Source organism: Punica granatum, chromosome 7, assembly GCF_007655135.1.
Source record: "Punica granatum isolate Tunisia-2019 chromosome 7, ASM765513v2, whole genome shotgun sequence".
In the NCBI taxonomy this organism is placed as follows: Eukaryota; Viridiplantae; Streptophyta; class Magnoliopsida; order Myrtales; family Lythraceae; genus Punica; species Punica granatum.
In genome coordinates this window covers 9,704,463-9,724,642 of record NC_045133.1, presented here as the reverse complement: position 1 = coordinate 9,724,642, position 20,180 = coordinate 9,704,463, and the positions used below count along the sequence as shown (strand labels likewise).

At 38.3% G+C, this 20,180-nt stretch overlaps 3 protein-coding genes across 5 annotated transcripts; 1 reads left to right on the top strand and 2 right to left on the bottom strand.

Moving 5' to 3' along the window:
• Positions 1 to 662: 662 nt before the first annotated feature.
• On the top strand, positions 663 to 4,506 carry LOC116213361 (auxilin-related protein 2). Its single transcript, XM_031548248.1, has 6 exons — positions 663 to 1,266; positions 2,355 to 2,914; positions 3,019 to 3,086; positions 3,383 to 3,472; positions 3,565 to 3,741; positions 4,055 to 4,506. The coding sequence occupies exons 1-6, from the start codon at positions 752 to 754 to the stop codon at positions 4,097 to 4,099; spliced, it is 1,455 nt and encodes a 484-aa protein (XP_031404108.1). The 5' UTR covers positions 663 to 751; the 3' UTR covers positions 4,100 to 4,506.
• A 186-nt stretch (positions 4,507 to 4,692) lies between these two features.
• Positions 4,693 to 6,448, bottom strand: LOC116213363 (transcription termination factor MTEF1, chloroplastic-like). The gene has a single exon (XM_031548253.1). It carries the CDS (start codon positions 6,247 to 6,249, stop codon positions 5,368 to 5,370), a length of 882 nt encoding a protein of 293 aa, XP_031404113.1. The 5' UTR covers positions 6,250 to 6,448; the 3' UTR covers positions 4,693 to 5,367.
• Positions 6,449 to 6,632: 184 nt separating this feature from the next.
• On the bottom strand, positions 6,633 to 12,208 carry LOC116213362 (CBL-interacting serine/threonine-protein kinase 23-like). 3 transcript variants are annotated; one of them, XM_031548251.1, is made up of 15 exons: positions 11,531 to 12,208; positions 10,770 to 10,832; positions 10,479 to 10,550; positions 10,272 to 10,379; positions 10,056 to 10,136; positions 9,586 to 9,639; positions 9,367 to 9,492; positions 9,147 to 9,236; positions 8,804 to 8,923; positions 8,577 to 8,693; positions 8,059 to 8,175; positions 7,566 to 7,622; positions 7,402 to 7,476; positions 7,203 to 7,278; positions 6,633 to 6,911 (listed from the first exon to the last, which is right to left on the bottom strand). In XM_031548251.1, exons 1-15 carry the CDS (start codon positions 11,729 to 11,731, stop codon positions 6,886 to 6,888), a joined length of 1,383 nt encoding a protein of 460 aa, XP_031404111.1. In that variant the 5' UTR covers positions 11,732 to 12,208; the 3' UTR covers positions 6,633 to 6,885. The 3 variants fall into 3 exon arrangements, with proteins under 3 accessions (XP_031404111.1, XP_031404110.1, XP_031404112.1); XM_031548250.1 differs by having other exon boundaries at positions 8,577 to 8,702; positions 11,531 to 12,207; XM_031548252.1 differs by lacking the exon at positions 8,804 to 8,923 and having other exon boundaries at positions 8,577 to 8,702; positions 11,531 to 12,207.
• Positions 12,209 to 20,180: the final 7,972 nt, after the last annotated feature.

Here is a 20,180-nt window from a genome sequence, read left to right as displayed (position 1 = left end):
GGAAAGTGATAACCGTATTTGAATATATTTAGTAGAGGAAATGAAAAGGAGGAAAATAAAAATTTAACTATATTAGTAAGGAAAATGGAGGGAGAGAAAAATAATTTCAAAATCAAATGACTATATAATCTTTCTATATGGACTTATTAGCAAAAAAAAATGGTGGATAATTTGGCCTTTTTATATCAGTATGATTTTTTCATATTTTGTCACCGAAAAAGTCTTCCAACCCCAAAAGGGGTTGAAAGAAAATGAGCCCTCAAGAGTGAAAGTTTCACTTCCATTCCCCTTACCCTGTGATTGGCATGAATCAAATCTAGAAACTCTTTATTTGTATGCGATAATGTGTACTACTGTAAGGCGCCATTTTTCTTTCTTTTTTTTTAATTACAAAGATGTCCTTTGTATTGAGAAGAATAATGAGAAATAAAATATACATGAACTCTCTTATCTTAGATAATCAAACAACTTATTAATTCACAAGTGAATGTGTATGTCACGGTACTACATCCTCTTCCTCGTCGTCCTTATAATTTGGACGTAAAAAGGTGCCCATTTTTTAAAACAATGCATCGTATTATAGCAAGCAAAGTATCAACATTCCTTTTTGGGTGAAAAAAATAATTAATTCTTTTGCAATGTGGAGAAAAGCTCCTTTTTCTTCCATCTTTATTACGACACATTCTTCTCTCCCTATCATCTCTCTCTCTCTCTTTCTCTCTACACTCTCTACTCTCTACTGTCCCCAGCCATGGACGAGTCATGGCGGATGCGCATGGGAATGCCGGCGTCATCCCAGACTCCCCGCCGCCGGACGGTCACGGCATCCCCTCCAGGCTTCACCCGTCGCCGATCCTCCCTCTCGGAAGCACTAGACCCCGACGACTTTGCCGACGTCTTCGGCGGGCCTCCCCAGACCGTCCTCCTCCGCAAGTTCTCCGGCGACTTCGTCTTCGCCGCCACCACTCCCACCTCCTTCTACGAGGAGGTCTTCCGGCCGCCGGAGCTCGCTTCTCCAGCGACCAGGAGCGGCCGGAGCCTGCCGGCGTTCCGGATCCCGGAGAGAACCGACACCTTCTATGGGGACATTTTCGGATCAGACGGTGACCGCAGGTCTAGGGACCGGACCCGGCCAGGGTCGAACGCCAAGTCAAAGCCGAAATCGAGGTCCAACTCTTCATCGGTGTTGAGCTCCGAGGATCTTAGCCCGCTTCGGCCGGTGATCAGAGATGACGTCGCACTCTCTTCTTTCGCTTCTAAGCTCAGGTAGGCTGTGATCAGTGATCAACTGATCCATTTCACTTTTCCAGAATTTGCCTTTCGTTGTTTGGACAGTTTTGCCCATGTAGGGTAATTAATTTTTTACCTCTACATTTTGTGCCGTGTGCAACTGTCGTCATTAGTAGGGGTAAAGAGGGAATTTCGTAGGTCCGTTAAATTCGCGGGACATCCGCTAATTTGCTGGTTTTGTCCTTTTTCTTCTTTACGGATTGCCCCCGGTAATTTTAGATGATTCAATTTGCCCCCCTTAGTTTGACGATTCTACCATCAGAACCCTTGTTTTGACATGCCTTGCTAGCTAAGAGTGACTAATTAAATCACTTCATCAATATATAATCGAATGAACATAAGTTATACATAAGATCATCGTCGTGGATGGCGAAATGGGCTTAAGTCGCAAACTCCAATTTCTCGAAATTCTCAAATGTATGTTTGCATCATGGTTAATACGAGATTCTGAGTACTTAATGAGTTTTAAATTATGAGTCTTGGAATTACCCTATATTTTCCTTTTATTTTCGTTCTCGTCATGTGATTGATTCATCCTTTTTCGGTAGTATTGAGTATTTTACCAATTCCGGCCAAACAAAACACATGAGCTAGCCTAAGATTACTAAAAATGTAGAGGACAAGATTGAGACAGGTACCAAACCTAAAGGGCTCAAATGAAAAGTTCCTCTTTTACGCTGAGATTCTGTTCAGTCAGTCCATGCCATCTTAAAGTACGGTACACTTTGGGTTCTCAAAGGACTAAAATCCCGAAGGTTCGGTACGTTATTTCTTTTTATTGATCAAATCCGATTTCTAATCTAGGAACGCAAAGAACTTTTGTTTTCGGTAAGACCAGGGATATTCCCGATCTATTGGCTGAGTTTGGGACTAATTCTCGTTTGGGCATAGGATTGCTTGACCCTGGAATGTAAAGCATTTTTACTTGTACTAAACATGTACTTGGCATACATTGTTAATCTTAACTTCCCAATAGCTAGAACTGTACGAAATAAATTGTCGTGGAAGTTGGTGTTACTGGAAAATTGCGTAATATGAAAGGTTTATTTGGTTGGTACTTGTAGGCCGATCAATGTTCCGTGCCGATGGAACTCATCGACAATCAAGCCCGACGAACCTCTGAAGACTCGATTAGTATCGCCATTTCCATCTGCACGTGCTTCTCCTATTGAAACTCAGTACTCGGAAACTGAACACGGGCAGCACTCCAGGAGCCCCTTCAACAGCTTCTCAAGGCGGGTCACATCACCCGAAACGTTCAGCATCGATCCGAGCTCTTACAAGAGTGTGAAGATCTCCAGCGATGATATAGAGGTGAATACCCCTGCTGCATCGGTAGTATCTTCACTCGGTCATCAGGACCTTGAAAGTAGGCAAAATAATGACGATAACAATTTAATGGTCGAAGAGGAAGGTGTTGAGGCGGACGGAGATGAAGATGAAGATGAGATTTCAAGCTCCTTCATCATAGAGATTGGTCCTAATCATAGGGAACCCGCAGGAGAAGCAGAGGGAATTGATGAGGCAATCGCTTGGGCGAAGGAGCGATTTAATGCTCACCAGGAGTGGAAAGATTCGAGCCTGACACGACAAGGCAAAGACGATAAATCTGCTGAGGAAAAAGGTAACGCTCTGCATATTGTTTGAATCCAAAAATTATGGATATATCATTTCAAGGATCTGCTGAGATGCTAATGGTTTCGTTTAAAATCGAATTATATGTTGCAGAGGGACCTGATACTTCCAAATATTTTCATGAAAGTAGAGGAGGCCATCATAAAATGCATTTGTCGGTGGTAAGTCGACGGTGTTTGGAACTCTTAAGTTCATATATGATACAAAGGAATGAAATGGGACCTACGCATAGAACAGACACAATGGAGAAAACAGTACTTCCTTTCGTTACCAATCTTTGCAAGGATCCACGAATTTCTCTATTCCCATTTTCCGATTCTGACAACTTACGCAAAATAGAACGAAACCTAAGAAAGCATGCTCTAAGAGCAATGCTCCCTCCTGACATGGAACATTTCTTGTTGAGTTCACAGAGTTTGAACTTATAGTTTTAACTATGTAGCTCAATAATCTGCAGATAGAAATGGAGCAAGTGGACGAAGACATAAGGTCATGGTTGGCAGGAAAAGAGAACAACATCCGGCTACTCCTATCGACACTACATCAAGTACTAAATAGATAGATATTGCATCCAGTTTCATATGCTTGGCTTGTTTTCTGGATGTTTGTAAAATTGGAGCCTATGTGGATTACTTTCAGATATTGTGGCCGAGGAGTGGCTGGAGCATGATGCCGATAACAAGCCTCATGGAGAGCTCTCTCGTGAAGAAGGCTTACCAGAAAGCAAGGCTGTGTCTGCACCCCGATAAGCTCCAACAGAGAGGAGCAACAGCTCAGGAGAAGTATATCGCAGAGAAGGCCTTCTCTATCCTCCAGGTAATTGTATGTTTCCCGTCAAAGCAGTAGATTAAGATGGATGAGAATGCAACTCGTTCGAGTGTGGGAATATACACTTTCTGAACAATCTTTTGGTTTTCGGTTTTCCCATCACTCTTTCCATGATGATGTTGCTTCGGTTGTGCATCTTAATCTGACGTTTCTTCGCTGCTATGCTTCTCAATTTCTGTTGAAAACTAAGAAAGCAAACATCATAGTACTCCTGAACCTTTGAAAAACCAAGGTGCAACTTTCCGATGTAAGGATATTGTCCGTGTGCAATTAATACTGAGCCCGTTCTCGCCTGAAACAGGATGCTTGGGCTGCATTCACTTCACAAGACATTCTCTTCGGCTAGTGGGCAATCACATAACATGGTGGATCCTCAGTTACGGGGAAAACTCAGATAAAAAAGGTGTGATCTGTAAGTTCTTGTAAATGCAGTAATCTATAGACACCCTCATGTGAATTGTAAGTCTTGTTCCTTGTCTTGGTTCTTTGATGCACTTTGAGAGAGGTAAAACCGCAAAATGAAAGAACCTGTGACAGTAGTTTTTGTTCTATCAATGTTGTAATTTGGTGTTCCGCTTGTATATTGTCTTCTCGGTTGGAACCTCGGCAGAGAAACTAGATAAGCAAATGAAGTACGGAGATTGAGATAGCGATGACTGGTAGTTTGTCAGTCTATAACAAGGCCGTATAATGAGCATTCTCTTGTTATCTATCTCTATATGTGTATGTTTCTATCCGGAAGTTAGTTTTCTCCGACATGATCTTTGGATTCAGACAACTTATCAGCAGCGATGAATATATTTTCTTCATCTGCAAGCTTTGCGCACATGATACAGCCACTTCCTTCTTCACCCACTTATGTTTGAGATAAAAGTAGAAATAGCAATGGATGTTAGTCATGCTCTTTATCAATTTGATTTTATTAAGAGGAGCCGAATCGAAGGCTGAGAATCAATCATGCTATCATTATGCAGAATAAATTATGCGACAATTATGCGTGTTGAAGTAGAAGTTTATTACCTTGCACGAACATGCGCATTGAAACTTCAGTTTCTGCTGTACACTGCATTGAAGACCAGGAACCAGAGACAATCACAGCTGGAGTTAACTAATGGGCCAGACGACACTATGTAATCGATACATGAGTTTTCGATACCATTATCTATCAGGATAAAGGAACTTTGTGTGCCAATTCGGAAACAAGCCATTTGAGAATCGATAGATGCAGGGGTTCTTCAAGGAACTGCTTTATCAGGTTTCTTTGTTTGAAACCTAAAAACCAACAGAGTAAACTTTGAGTTTGGTTCTTCATACTAACTTAGAAAGGACACATGGTGGCATGTAAACCCGAACCCGCTATAAGCGAACCTTGAGGCCTCAAGCATACAACCGAGAGAATATCGACAGCTCAAATGTTAGCTGTTAACTACACAGTTAACTCTGGCTTCACATTAGCCAGACAGGATCCGCGGTCTGCACCCATAAAGCTTCAATCTGCAAGATATTCCTAGCATAAAACTTCAGACCGAGTTAAAATTTCAAGGAAGATGGGGTTCGGTGCAATGGCTCTCTATCTCCCGTCTCAACCTCGTAAAGTCCTCGCGTTTTATTGATTCAAACACGACCTTGCCTAATCAAGTTGTGAAACTCATCGTCAGTGGACTTGAGCATCACAGGCAGCCCCATCTCGACTCCGCTCCAGACTACTTTTCTATGCCTCGGCTTTATCCTCTTCTCCAGGCTGAACGCAAAGTACTGCGGGAAACCCCTCAGCTCATCCAACCGCCTCCCCTTCATCTCCATCTCAAAGTACCCGAACTTCGGCTCGAAGTTGTTCTCTATGCTGAAAGTGAAAAGCCCCGGGCACCTCAGCACCATCCCCACTGCATCCTTCCCCTGAAACCCGATGCTCTCCAAGTACTTCAGCTTCGGGATCAAGGTCCTCTCCACGCTCGAGACCAGGAGTATCGGGTCCTGATAAGCGAGGGCCTTCAGGTTCCGAAACCCGATCCTCTTGAGGTAATCCAGGGCAGGTTTAAGCTGTGCGTCGACGCCCACAGAGAGCAGCCTGGGGCACTTGTTGATGACCCTCCGGAACTGGTTCTCGGGGACCCAGAGCTCGTTGGAGAGGAAGTGGAAGACCGGGTCGATGTCGGCTTCGACGTCGGAGGTGAGGATCCTCGGGCACATCCCGAAGATCCGGGGCATGTCCTTGTGGTGGATGCCCTTGGACCGGAGGAAGGAGATGATGGAGTGTAGGGACTGGAGGGAGGAAGTGCAGAGGGACGGGTTCCGGGAGAGGACCTTCCCGGAGTCGACGCCGAGGGTCTCGAGGCAGAGGATCTTCTCCCTGAATTGGAGGGAGAGGCTTGTGGACTTAGGGAGGATGAAAGGTTGGGGCTTTGCAGTGTTTGGTTGAAAGGACAGTGAAGAAGAAGAGCAGCGTATGGAGTGTGAAGGTAATGTTGGTGGCATGGTGAGGAAGGCGGTTGACATAGTTGAAGATGAAGATGGAGCGAGTCTTTCGAATTTTCATTTTTATTTCAATTTTCACTTTTTTTAAAATATTTTTGGCTTTTGTGGGGTCTTCTTATCTCATGGGTTGCAAAATTTCTCTTGAGCCGACACGTGGCAGGGTCAGCCAATGAGGTAATTGTGCTCTTGGAGATCATAGAGAAGAAGACATAAGTTCTGTTGTCAACAAACACTAATCATTCATAGGTCGAACTAGCTCTCCATGGAAGCTAGACCCAGTCCTTTCACCCGGTATCGATATGAAAACCAAACCCTACCCGGGGTCAGGCCCTAATCCCAATAGTAACAAGCGTGACAACGTGAACCTCATTGCCCAAAGATGACAGTTCTTTCTATAGACTTAGTTTCACTGAAAAAGGATGCAAGCTGAAAAAGAATTGCACAAGACTTGGTTCTGAAACAATAGGTCTACCACAGGCGTACTCCACGTCATAATTTGTTTGAAACAAAACACGCTTTAGATAGCACCAAATGTATAGTTTGTACCGTACTATACGGAACCAATCAAGTGAAGCAAGCAAGCCATAGTTGGATGCAGTTCTACAAATTATGGAAGGGCAAAGACCACTTGTGAAAGCCAGGAGGAAGGGGGAAGATTCAGGACCTCTCTCCAACAGCAACACCTGCAAAATGTGAAGAAAAAGCCGGTGAAGATGTGTCGTTACTAACACCTTTTATTGAGAAACAGCATTTAATAAACCAAGAATCAGCTTCTTGATGATGTCTAAATTTAATTTCTCGTGTTTATTGTTTGCAAGAGCTGGCATTGAGCTGAATTTGTATAGAGCTGTAGAAATCACTCCTCTCTTGCCCACAAAAGAATGTATTATAGGATTCTGGATGCACTTCACACCGGAAAAAGTAAATAACATGAGAAGATGATGCCTTAAAAATAACCAGCAAGCGGCACTAACCACTGCTCTCTTCCTCTATGGGCTCATCAGTTTTCCAAACAATGTCCTTAAGTCCAGTCGAGAGGTTCTTGTAAAACTGCATGAAAAACTGAAAACGTCAACTTACAGATTATTTAGACCTTAAAAAGATTCCGAGAAATGAAATTTATCTCAGTCCGTTTCGCGAAGACCACGTAAGATGTTAATAATCGAAAGTTACCTTGTGAAACTCCAAAGTATCCCCTCCAGATTTTCGGAGCTCAACCATGTAAAGTGAAGGGGCCACCTCAAATATCTGGAAAAGGCCAAAAATACATTGTGGATTTTATTCTGAAGAACAGCCCAAAAACAATAAGGCCTGCATAGACAAGGAATATGATTTACCTCTGTTGCAACAGCTAAATGACCCTTTCGTCCTGTTTTCTCACCCAGCAACTTCATCTGCATTAAGTAAACAGTGTGTACCCATCAGAAGAGCCAACAATAAAGAACTTCATCGCATGTCCCAACTACAGGTTTTTGCCAATCTTATCTTTTAGTTCTCCTCGTGAGTTTTCTAATAAACAGACCAAAACATCTATTCCAGCAATGAAAAGGCCCAATTGCAGGAGCAATATAATGGGGCCAAGATTATAGTGCTCACAGAGCTTCCTTCAGGAAGAATACAAGTACAAATCGCGAAATTGAAGTTGCATGAGCATCTCAAGATTTGATTACCACAAATATCAATTTGGAAGATTATCAAAGGCCTTATAAAAGGGAAGTACAATTATTTTTCCAACTTAATCACACTAAATGGCTCGCAACGTAGAAAAGTAACATCTTTTCTAGGAAAACAGGAGAGCTACATGATTGACTGAGGGGCCGCTTATCATACCTTGTAGTTATTTTTCTTTACATCAAAGCCCAAAGGCATTGCGGTCTCTTCGATCTTTGAGATTATCTCTTTGGCTGGACATTTGGATGTAAATCTTGTCTCCCTCTTGACAAGTCCCTTTACATAGAATGCAGCAACCTCATTAATAAACATTCTGAGTGCAAAACGAAAAAAGTTAAAGAGATCCCCAAAACCAGAAACAATAAAAAGACAGACCTTTCAAGCCTTATGCTACAAGAACAAAATGTTATGCCTTAAACAAGTTATACAATCGAACACTGAACGTGAGGTAAAAGGCGTATCTCTTCAGAATTTAATGTGTGCTTCACTAGGCTTATCCCATAAATTTTTTAACCTTACCCCTGACTCATTGAAGATAGCATTAACATCATCAAGGCTTACGTTAGATGGAACCAAGCAATTACTAGAAACTGAAAAGCCTAGTGAAGCACAAATTAAATGAAGGTTCTCAAAGGAGGTGTATCTCTCCAGAATGTTCTACAAGCTTTGAAGATTACCATTTGCTTTTCAAAAAGAGAACTGAGATTGAGACCCCGAGATGTTGAAATGAGCTCAAAGGCATTCATAGTGACAGGTGCAGCAGGTCCTTCTTCCCGCCTCTCCACAACGAGGTTCTGTGGACTCTGATACCGAGAATGTTAATTCACATTATTGACAGTATATGGTCACGAATAATACTGAGAACTACACCTCCAAATTTATCTCATGATTTTTTTAACCTTACCCCTGACTCATTGAAGATAGCATTAACGTCATCAAGGCTTACGTTAGCCTGTTCAAAACTTGGAGGCTTATATCCTTTCTTAAACCAGTCATTTTCGATGACCTCAGCAATTGTAATGCGCTGTTTGATAACATTAGGAAGCACAGTCAACAGTCAACTATGAGAAAAGCAACCAAGCATGTGGCCTGAAGTGAGTTGGGACAGTACCCTTTCCCATTCCCAAAATGCAACAACAGATCTCAGTTTTTTTTTTGTATTGGGGGGGGGGGGGGGGGGGAGGAGGAAGAGAGAGAGAGAGAGAGAGAGAGAGAGAGAGAGAAAAGAGCATGAAACAGGAAGATACCGTCACAGGATTAGGGTCCAAAATTCTCTTAATAAGCTTTTTCGCACTAGATGAGAACCAGGGTGGACATGTAAAATCAGCTTTGAATATCTGCAACAATAGGGCCTTGTCTGAGAAAACTACAAACCGAAGCCAGAACGATGCAGTAGTTTCTGGTAACATAATCATGGATTTAACTCATTTGAATCAAGAAACAGAAAGAATGAGAAGTAACACTCACCTTTTTATACAAAGCCAGGAGATTAGATTCTTCAAAAGGCAAATAGCCAGCCATTAAGACAAAAAGTATCACACCACAGGACCACAGATCTGCCTTAGCACCATCATAGCCTTTGTTGTTTATCACCTGTCATAGCACAGAGCAAACATGATAAAGTGAATTGCTTCAGAACACTTTGTACCGAACAGGCAGTATGCCAATTCAAATAACCCAATTTACCTCTGGAGCAACATAATTTGGTGTTCCACAAGTTGTGTGCAGAAGTCCATCTTCCTAGATGAGACCAAGAAAGACGAAAATGAGATTTTCTTTTCCCCCCTTTTTGGCCATCAGATATAAAGCTAGGAAAAAATATCTAGGCCATCTCATATATTATAATTGTCTTCATCTCTACTAGTATTGTCAGTACATATGGTCTAAAAGGAAAGGCTTATTAAGCATACTTGCCAAAGTACTATTTACTTGCTGCTTTAGATAGATGAACAAATGATATGTATCATAAACACAAACTGTCATCATAGCAAACAGAGTATTCACAAATATGTTCATAATAATCACTCATAAATGTACTCTTCCATAATTTGGACAAGAATATCCAACAACACTGCTCTCTTTCCACAGACCACAGCAAATTTAACACATGGAAATTCATCAATGATTGTTCCACGTCTTAGAATATGAATGCTGACCCGAACTTGTTGAGGAAGAGCACTTAATCCAAAATCTGAAACTTTCAGAAATCCATTAGCATCCAACAGCAAATTCTCTGGCTGTAAAATTCCAAACGCAATTAGAACTCATGCTGGAAAGTTGCTATTCATCAAAATTACAGGTAGTAATGCATGGAGAAAATCTGTAAATACTGCATGCAGTCTATAATTTGTACAACACTTGCAAGGGCCCACCTTGAGATCTCTATGGAAAACACCCCTGCTATGGCAATAGTCAACTGCATTAATAAGCTGTTGAAAGTACTTTCTGGCTTCGTCTTCTTTTAGCCTCCCTTTACTCGCCTATCTCATAGAACAGCGTATTAGCACAGAGAATCTTCTTGTTAGTTCCGTAAGTAAGATTTCCTTCAGTAAAAGCAAGTTGAGGCAGTTTGTTCTTACAATTTTGTCAAAAAGCTCACCCCCAGTCACTAACTCCAGAACAATATATATCTTAGTCTTGCTAGCCATCACCTGAACAAATTCAAATTCTTAAGGCACTCATGCTTAAAAAATTGGAAAAGGAAAACAAAACGGGAAACTGCACTATTACATTTTAAGGGAAAAAGTTATCACACTGCTGATAAATGCAAAGCAGAGACAATAACAATCATGAGAAGAACGCCATAAAGGGTGAGTCATGTCAGTCATAACTAGAGGGACAATCAATGGAAAGGCAAGCGGTCTTCTTACCTCATACATGCGGATAACATTTGGATGTCTAACCAACTTCATAGTCGAGATTTCCCGTTTGATCTGCAATGGACCATTCATAGACAATAAAGATAAATTTAAGGCAACATATTTCAGAGAGTAAAAGTGGTTTCTATCACGTTACTGGAAAAAGTACCACGTAAAAAAGAAAATCTAATGACGAAACTAGAAATGTATTTAACGATCACATGCTGGATAAAAGAAAATTAAGGGAAAACATTAACTGCAACTTCTTGGGCAAAACTAAATGAATAGACAAAGAGAGGAATAGATTCCGTCGATATCTGCAAAATAGACTACTCTGCAGAGAGGTTACCATCCGTATCTTTAACAGTAACAATCACTAACTGTCAAACATCAACAGTTCCCTCTCATAGTCAGCAGCTTTGCATCTTCGGCATAAAAGTCATATCAGGAGTACAAGACTCACCAAGAATATTCTACGGTATGTACAGCTATTCTAAATTCAGATTGATTCAGATATTACATATGCAAATCTGATTCCTGAACCTTCCCACATGAGAAGAGTCAACTATTTTCGTTTTCCTTTCCTCCCCAAGTGGGCGTCTGCATAAAGTTCAGGTTTTTAACTGTTAAACAATCTTTTCAATGGTATACGAATGACGAACAATCAGATCCCCTTCTTCCTCATTTCATCCTCCAAGAATCACGAAAAATATAGAAGCTTTTATATTGTTGCAACCATAACAGAAGAAGAGAGGCGACGGTGCAAGACATACTTGATCGATCATCTTGTGCTTGAGGACCTTCTCCTTGTCGAGAATCTTAACCGCGACGTGCTCCCCGGTCTCCGTGTTCCTCGCGAATTTGACCTTAGCGAAGGTCCCCTCCCCGAGCGTCCGCCCGAGCTCGTACTTCCCGACTCGCGTCCTGCTGCCACTGCCACTCCCGCTGCTGCTCGAGGCACCTCGTGCCGCCATCTTCTCACCCTTATCTTTCTCTAAAGCGCTTCTTGTATATTCCTGCTCTCTCCCGCCCGGAACTCCCACTCCGTCCCTCTACGCTAGAGTCCCGATTCCAGCACCGATAGCTCCAGCTCCAGCTCCAGTAGGGCGATCAGGATCTCTTTTTCTTGCAGGGCTGCCATACCTGAGTCTTGACGACCTTCATAACACGGAGGAGGGCTCGCAGGTGTTGCTGCTCAAGCACATCAGGAGGAATTCCGACCAATCCGGGTGAGATATTACATGAAGAATCGGTGCCCTGGGAAGAAGGCTCAAATCTAGGGGGAAGCGAAACCCTAGGTTAGATTTCGGTCTTGCGGAGAGGATTCAGAAGATCTTCATGGATTGGGATTGGTACCAGACTGCAAAGAACAAAAATGACGTTCCTGAGAGAGAGAGAGAGAGAGAGAGAGATGAGAGGGAAATGGAGAATGACCACGGAAGGATTGTATATAATAATACTAGACGGGTATCCACGCGGCGTGGGTTATAAACCGCACCAATTTTCCCATTTTATTAATTTTTATACAAATTTTTTTCTTAACCAAAAAGTGTATAAATTATCGATTTGATACTAATTTTAGTATTGGCGTCAACATTTTCGATAATTTTAACGGGAATTACGGACGTATACTACCGATGCGACGTGGCTTATGATAATTGGTCGAGTGGGACCCACTTGAATAAAAAAATTATTCTAAAGCAAAGAAAAACTGCAAAATCGAAAGGGACGAGAGAGGAGGGACGATGGCCGACAATGGTGGCCTCAATTTCGATGGCTAGAGCTTTAGTCCCTGCCTTCCCTCCAGATTGGAATCTCTGGTGTCCTATGTGGTCGCCGGCCACCCCAATTAGTAGGTTGGTGGCCGCCGACCACTGCCCCTTCTCTTGTCCCCTTAAATTTTGCTTTAAATAAACTTCTATTGGTCCCACTCTACAAATTATCATGAATCATGTGACATCGGCAGTACATGCTAGTAATTCTTTTTAAAAATTAATAAAAAAATTGACATCGTGTTAAAATTAATATTAAATCAATAATTTGTGCATTTTTAAGTCAAGAAAAAAGTTTATGTTAGAATTGATAAAATGTTAAAAGCTCTTTTTTTTGGGTAATTAAACCTTATATAACTAAAATTACCAATAAATATATAGATTGATTTAAACTTATGATGTAAGAGCGTATTTGGTAATATTAATTAAGTCCTATTCAGAAAAAAAAAATATTAATTAAATCCTAAAATTAAATTTTCAACACTCAATTTCATTCCCTTTTTTTGGTAAATACAAAAAAAAATTACTTAACTAGATAGACTTAAGTTTAAAAAACACTTATTGGTCAAGTAATAGGGAAAAACTAAATGAGTAAGTACTTAATGACTGAATAGTTTAGGGGCACTTTTCTCATATTTGCAGCAGTATTCCTGAAATTTTTTAGTAATTGCTTGATTCTATCTTTCAATTTTCACTCAGAAGGTTAAAGAGAGAGACGGGGAGAGGGTGGGAGGGCGATTCAAAGGAAAGAGCCCTTGTGGCTCCGATTCCAACCACTACTGCCTAGAACGAGGTCGCCGGTGACAGTAAAGGCCCCCGTCGGCGACCGACACAGAGGAGGTCGTCGACCACTTCCTCTGTGCTAGTGGGATTGAAGACAGAACCCCCATTGCTCAGATTTCGTCACTCTCTCTTCAATATTTTCAAAGAGAATGATGTGTAGCGGTGGCGGCCACCACTCTCAGCGAGGTTGTCAATGACCTCGATTAGAGCAGTGGTGCCGACATCTACAAGAGGATTTGACTTTTTTTGTGTAAATCAAGGTATCCAGAAACCCAATGGGACTTAACTAATCCAGTCAAGCATGTGACTTTTTTTTTTTAATCGAAAAAATGCAACACAAAATATTGGGGGGAAAGTTGAAAGAAGGAAAGTTTTGTGGCCACTAAGTAATTAGGATCTCGAATGATATAAAATCTTCGAAATTTACCTCCCCCAAATAAAATTAATTTAAATGGATTAGTAGTTATTTCATTTATCACTTATAATTACATTGAAACAAATACATGCTAAATTTTAAATTAAATAATGTATTTTAGTAGATCTAATTTAGATTATCAACTAATATAATAAATTTAAAATTAATTGATAAATAAATTTTGAATCAAAGGAAAAGAAAAAAAAGCCTGCGATTCAGGGGAGGAATAGGGAGAGAGGAGAAAGGGAGAAAGTGGAGAGAAAATATGGTAGTTAATTAAGTCATATTTATTTACAGCTAGTCTTGAATCTCGCACATTGTTTTGACGCTAGAAGTTGTTCGAATTTGAACAACCTGTTGAAACACAATTCTGACTTTTGTATGAGTGGAAATGATTTTCATAGAAATTGTAAAATTAAAATTAATGAAATAATTATGAAAATTCATGTCCATATTAAATAATGGAGACTTGAAATAGTCAATTGATCTTGAAAATCCTATGTGAAAGGCTCTCGCGGATCAAATGGAGTACTCTCATTCACTATAATCTATTTTAATTATATATAATAATAGATTATACATGCTTTTTCAAGATAGTGATAACATATATTAATAACTCATCCAAAAATAATGTATATTAATAATTGATTATCACTATATAATAAAATTTTGACATAAAAAAAGATACAGAATTATTGTGTAGGAAGGTTCAATATTTTTGAAAAATTAAAATTATACCACAAGGTTTAAGAAATGACCCATGATTGTAAATTCTCACCCGTTGCTCCATTTGCTTTCTTTTCATATCCGTCACTTGAAACTTGAAAGGCCAAAGTGTCTCATTCCTGATTCCTAGGCACCCCGATCTGTCTAGAGGTCATTTTTCATCGAGACCTATTGTCTACGGCAACGTTTAACATAGATCAAGACATCAAGTGGTATGAGATGAGGTATGGAATTGCTCTCTCTACTAGGTGGTATTGATGCAATTTTTATGTTTTGAGAAAACATCCATAATTTTCGTATAGTCTTCAAATTGATATACCCTTTGGATGCTAGTTCCGGATACGTGTAGTGTGGAGTCTCACCGGGAAACAAAAGGTTCCATGTTACTAGAGATTGCAATTGGGGCAGTATATTGCTATAGTTCAAACATTGATGAAGATTCGCAATTACTGGCAAGTGTAGGCCTTTTTCCCCAAGTACTCCAAGAATAAATAATAAAAAAATAAATTTATAAATAATTGGGATCACCGTCTTGGGATCTCAGAGATTATACGAGGAAGGTATATATTCTATTATTAAAAATGTCAAGGTCAATTGGGTTTCGGCCCCATTTCACCAAAAAAAAAGGCTAAGGCCCTTTCTGTTTTGAGAATTTTTTTCAAAAAGTTATATAAATTTTTCATAATAATAGAAAATCATAAAACGCTAGGCCGCAACCGATTGGTGCCACGTGTGGAAAAAATTTTCTTCAATTTTTTTGGTTTGTCATAGTAGTTTGTGTCAGTGTTATAATAACTGGACCGGATGTTGAACCGATCAAGGTATGAATTTACGGGTTTGATGGGTCCAATCGAGATCGATGGATCGGACTGCACGTTTAATTAAAAATTATATAATACATTATTATTAATAAAAACAGACCCCAATTTTTTTTTTCAAAAATAACCCATCTCTTGCCCCTCAACTCCCACTCTCTCCTTCGCTGCTTTGTACGTTCTCCCTCGATCCACTCTCAATCCAATTCGTGTACAAGGAGGAGGACAGAGCTCAGACAAATCATTCCAACACAGACGACATCTTGATGATCTAAAGCCCTACAAGAAGACCCAAGAAGGAAGATAGACCCAAAAATCCCCCAAGAAAGCAAAGCCCCTCAAGCCCCACAGATTTCTCGCAACCAAAGTCCCAACAAACGTTAAGAAATCAAGCCCTCTAGATGAACCCCATTCACAAGAAAATCCCCGTCCTCATCCACAACGGCAAACCAATCTCTGAGTCCCTCATCATGCTCCAATACATCATCGACAACAAGAACAAAGCTCTAGCCCGCCTTTTCCCTTCCAATCCCTGCGACAGAGCCCCGCTCGATTCTGGGCTGATTACATTGATAAGAAGAAAGAGAAGAGGAAGCTAAAGCTGTTGTGAATCTTGCAATGCTCGAAGGAGAAGAGGAAGCTCGAAGCTCCTATGCTCGATTCGTTCAACAAAGACAGTGAGAAAGCTCGAATCGAAGCTGTTGATGCTTGAAAGAGAAGAGGAAGCTCGAATCGAAACTCCTTTGCAGCAAAGGCTCTGCTAGATCAGTTCAAGTGTTCAACAGATTGATGCAGCAGGACTTGTGATACTCGGATCGAAGGAGAAGAGGAATCTTGTGATGCTCGAGCTCGAAACAGAAATCAGTGATGATGAGCGATGACTAATGAAGATGAAGAACAAAAGAAACTAGGGTTTCGGGATTCAATTATGCTCATTTTCGATTCAGGTCAGGGGATTCGATTTGGATTTCCTTTAAAAATTCTGAACCCATGAAATCGACTGATTCGAATGGGTTCGATGGGTTTATCTAAAAACCAATCGATTTTTTAGGTTCACCAGTCTATTTGTGCATTTTCAGTTTTTAAGCTAACCGGATCAAATATAGGTTCGATTTTACGGTTCGACCAGTTGAACCAGCCGGTTCGGTCTGGTTCTAATGACACCGATTTATGTAACTGAAACTAATAATAAAACTACTTACGTATAAAAAGTATGAACTCTCGTTTTTTGGTGAGTAACAATGATAGCAACATTGCAGCCCCTCTTACGCAATGTTCAGACTCTCGTGTTTAACCGCGAACATACAGATGAATTGAACAATCAGCACAAGCAGTGGCTCCATCAACGTAGCACCACCAGGGGTCTAGTATAGTTCTCAAAAGCGAAAGATGACCCTAGGCCCAAGCTAAAGAGCTCACCCTAGCATATGTCCTCAGGGGAATTTGAACTTAAGACTTGGAGGTCTCCAACCAGTAAGTTTGGAACCACTAGATCATTACCCCTGATGGTATAAAAAGTATGAACTCTTTATTGATAGTAAATGATCCAAATTTTTAAAAAATTATACTAATTAGTATTTTATTGGTATAAATTTAATAGATTGCCTTGCTAATTTAATTTGAATTTTCAATAGTCTAATTAGAAAATCATGACACAATATAATAATTCTTAAGTAGCCCGCTAATTTAAGTGGACATATTTTACTCGTAATAAGAGTACGATATTCATTAAAAGAATCTCGTTGTCACGGCCAAGTCAACCAAGCATGAATTATTCTTAGTCAATAAATTAGCTCAAATTTGTATTAATCAACAAAAGGACATTTTTAAGATCATAAATAAAAGGGATAATTACGCCATATAACCTAACGTTTGAAGGAATTCTTAATTCTAACCCAAACTTGATTTTTTACCTAATATATCCTAACGTTGACATGTTGGTTTCACATCTATCCCGACGCTAATTTTCCATCCAAAATTAATGGAATTGCATACGTGGCACGTTAATTTTGTAACAAGTGTCGGGATAGATGTGAAATTAACGTGCCACGTGTGCAATTCGGCAATTTTTGAAGGAAAATTAGCGTCGGGATATATGTGAAACCAACACGTCAACGTTGAGATATCTCAGGTAAAAAATCAAGTTTGGACTAGAACTAAGAATTCATTCAAACGTTAGGCTATATGGCGCAATTAACCCTAAATAAAAAGATATTATTTAAATTGGTGTACATTGAAATAGGCCTTTTACCTACATGCATTGGTTTTAGGTAATATGGTGCTTGTGATTGGAGAGAAAGATTTATCCCTTAATAAACTAACCTTACTCGAACCTATATTAATCGGATTTGTTCGACATTCAAATATTCGGTGGTGTTGCTCAAAAAAATAATTTGTATACTTACATTAAATAATAAAATAAATAATAGAAATTAGAAAATAAAAAAAGGGGGAATCGCTCTGCTGGAATAAACTTTTTGAGTTACGTGCATTGATTTTTGGTGATTTGATACTTGTAATTGGAGAGAGTACTTTCCTTAGTTTGACCCCACTTGAACCATCAATCGAGGTCATAGGCCTTTCGGATATCAAGTGGTGTCCTTAAAAAAAATTTATATACTTACGTTAATAAATCTCAAAATTTGTTTAAAAAATAAGGGAGGAGAGCACCGGTAGGGTCCTGCAGATGGAGAAATCCATCCCGCTCGCTCCCTGGGCGAGACGCACCTGAAATCATTTATTACTAATGATGTGCTTACTTACTTAAAATGAAGAATAGTTTTTAGGAAAAGAGATTTTTTTTATTCTCCAAATTCAAAACAATTTAGAGAAGTACTTTTAATAATTTTCCTATTATCTTCTCTTTAATTGGAAGGTATTTTATCAATTATTTTTTATTTTTAATTATATCACTTTTCTTTCTTTTAATTGGAAAGTTTCAAATCCTCTTTAGATATTGAAAATAAGTTTGAGGATTTTCAATTTTGAATTTATAAATATGATTTTTCAATTTTTTAAAGAAATAAATTTAAAAAAAGAGAAGAAAAATGATAAATAAAAAAAAACTTTTAAAAGTAAACATGCCCTAAATCCTAGTAGCATGTCCAAAAATCCCCTAGTTGAAAATTCAACTCACATCTATTGAATAGCTCTTTGTTATTGTATAAATTATATTTATACCATTTTGAGTGGGATTTTGAATTAAGATTTTTAGGTTAATTATTAAAAGGATATAATATCACTCATTATTATTATATGAAAGTTTAAGTTTATGCACCTTTACATGGAAAATGATGATTTAGAATAGCTAAGCACGGTAGTTCTCATATAGAGAAATATATCAAAGTATCGGGAAGCACCACGTAAGACGAATGAGGTTTCTTCTTGCATGATCCTTCATCTGACTACCTAGCCATATCACAAGTGGTACACTATTATGTTGCCATGTCACTTCACGAAACCGAAAATTATTTGCGATCATGAAATAAATCTATTAAGTTGTTCATATATTGATGGATTTACATTTTAGCTAAGACACTTGCTCAAAAATATTAAAATTTCATTAAAATATATAATATTAATCAACCAGAATATTTAATATAAACAGTAATAAACATAAAAATATTTTTATAGAGTTATAATAGTAATTTTATTAATTGTTGCAATCAATTTATCTTGTGCATATGCACGGACCCATTCATCTAGTTTGTGTAATTTGTCTTTCTAGATTTCAGCTCAAAATGGAGCGAAATTTTAAAAAGAGAAAGGGTACATGTCGGGAGATTGAACTTGCATGGCAGAGGATTTCGATTACGTGACTGTTCTCTCTTTGGAGTCTTCGGGTTCAAAAAGTGTTTTGTAGAGTTTCAGATGAATACTTAGCAAGCATATATATTAGTAAGTTTTAAAAACTATATATATATTTTTTTTTTTCTAATTCAATTTTTGAAGGCAAACTCTGTGAAACCATTATTACTTTTGGTTGGAGAATGTTATAAGTTCTTTTTTTTTTTTGGTAGTAAGAATGCTGTAACTTTTTTCTTGGTCATAACGGAGGCTCAATATGAGGTCCAGTTGTTTATAAATAGCCCTCCCACACTCGCGTTGTGCGGGATTGTTACCGTTGAAAAAGTATTAATTAGTTTATGTTGTAGTTTTCACTTTTCAAGGTGACGGTTAAATAAAAATAACAAAAAAATATTTTAACCAAACTTAAGTGTTTTATTTAGATAAAAAAATACTTTAATCATTCAAAAAATCATTTAAGCATTTTATTAATAATATTAACATAATCAAATTTATAAAAAAAATTTAATTAAATTTAAGCTAATTAGTTAATATCACAATATTAATGTATTCCATGAATTATGCACATCGTTTAATATCTTTATTACTGCATTTCATTTTGAAACCTACATTATATTTTTATTAGTATATCCTTCTACATCCTTTTATTTTTCTTCAAATTAATGTTGATTATTTTGTAAAAAAACTTATGAATAAAGTAGAGAATGTTTAATTATTTTAAAACTATTATTTTTATATTTTTCCAAATCTGATTTTACATGTAATTATTTATGGCTCATGAAATATTTAAATTATTGGAATGATTTATTATTATGTAAAAGATGTATATTTTAAAAATTAAAGTATTTTCTACAATTTTAATGTTAAAAAGTAAAAATTATTTTTTAAAATTTAAAAAATTTATTACTCACCTTAATTTTGATTATAAATAATTTTATTTTTAAAATTTTGCTAAATTTATTTATAAAATATATGATCTAATGCTCTTTTAAGTGAATAATGTATTTTTTTATGTAAATAAAGTTGTTAATAGATTATCAAAGAGTAATATTTTTAAAGACCAAAAACATTAAAGATCCAATGAGATAATAAAATACACAAATTT

Coding starts and splice junctions, on each gene's coding strand:
- LOC116213361 (XM_031548248.1), top strand. CDS start 752: ATGGACGAGTCATGGCGGATGCGCATGGGAATGCCGGCGTCATCCCAG. Junction 1,267..2,354: donor TCTTTCGCTTCTAAGCTCAG/GTAGGCTGTGAT, acceptor TGGTACTTGTAG/GCCGATCAATGTTCCGTGCC. Junction 3,087..3,382: donor ATAAAATGCATTTGTCGGTG/GTAAGTCGACGG, acceptor AATAATCTGCAG/ATAGAAATGGAGCAAGTGGA.
- LOC116213363 (XM_031548253.1), bottom strand. CDS start 6,249: ATGTCAACCGCCTTCCTCACCATGCCACCAACATTACCTTCACACTCC.
- LOC116213362 (XM_031548250.1), bottom strand. CDS start 11,731: ATGGCGGCACGAGGTGCCTCGAGCAGCAGCGGGAGTGGCAGTGGCAGC. Junction 9,640..10,055: donor CTCTTCCTCAACAAGTTCGG/GTCAGCATTCAT, acceptor GGTCTCATCTAG/GAAGATGGACTTCTGCACAC. Junction 8,176..8,576: donor CTCTTTTTGAAAAGCAAATG/GTAATCTTCAAA, acceptor TTCTATGTAAAG/GGACTTGTCAAGAGGGAGAC.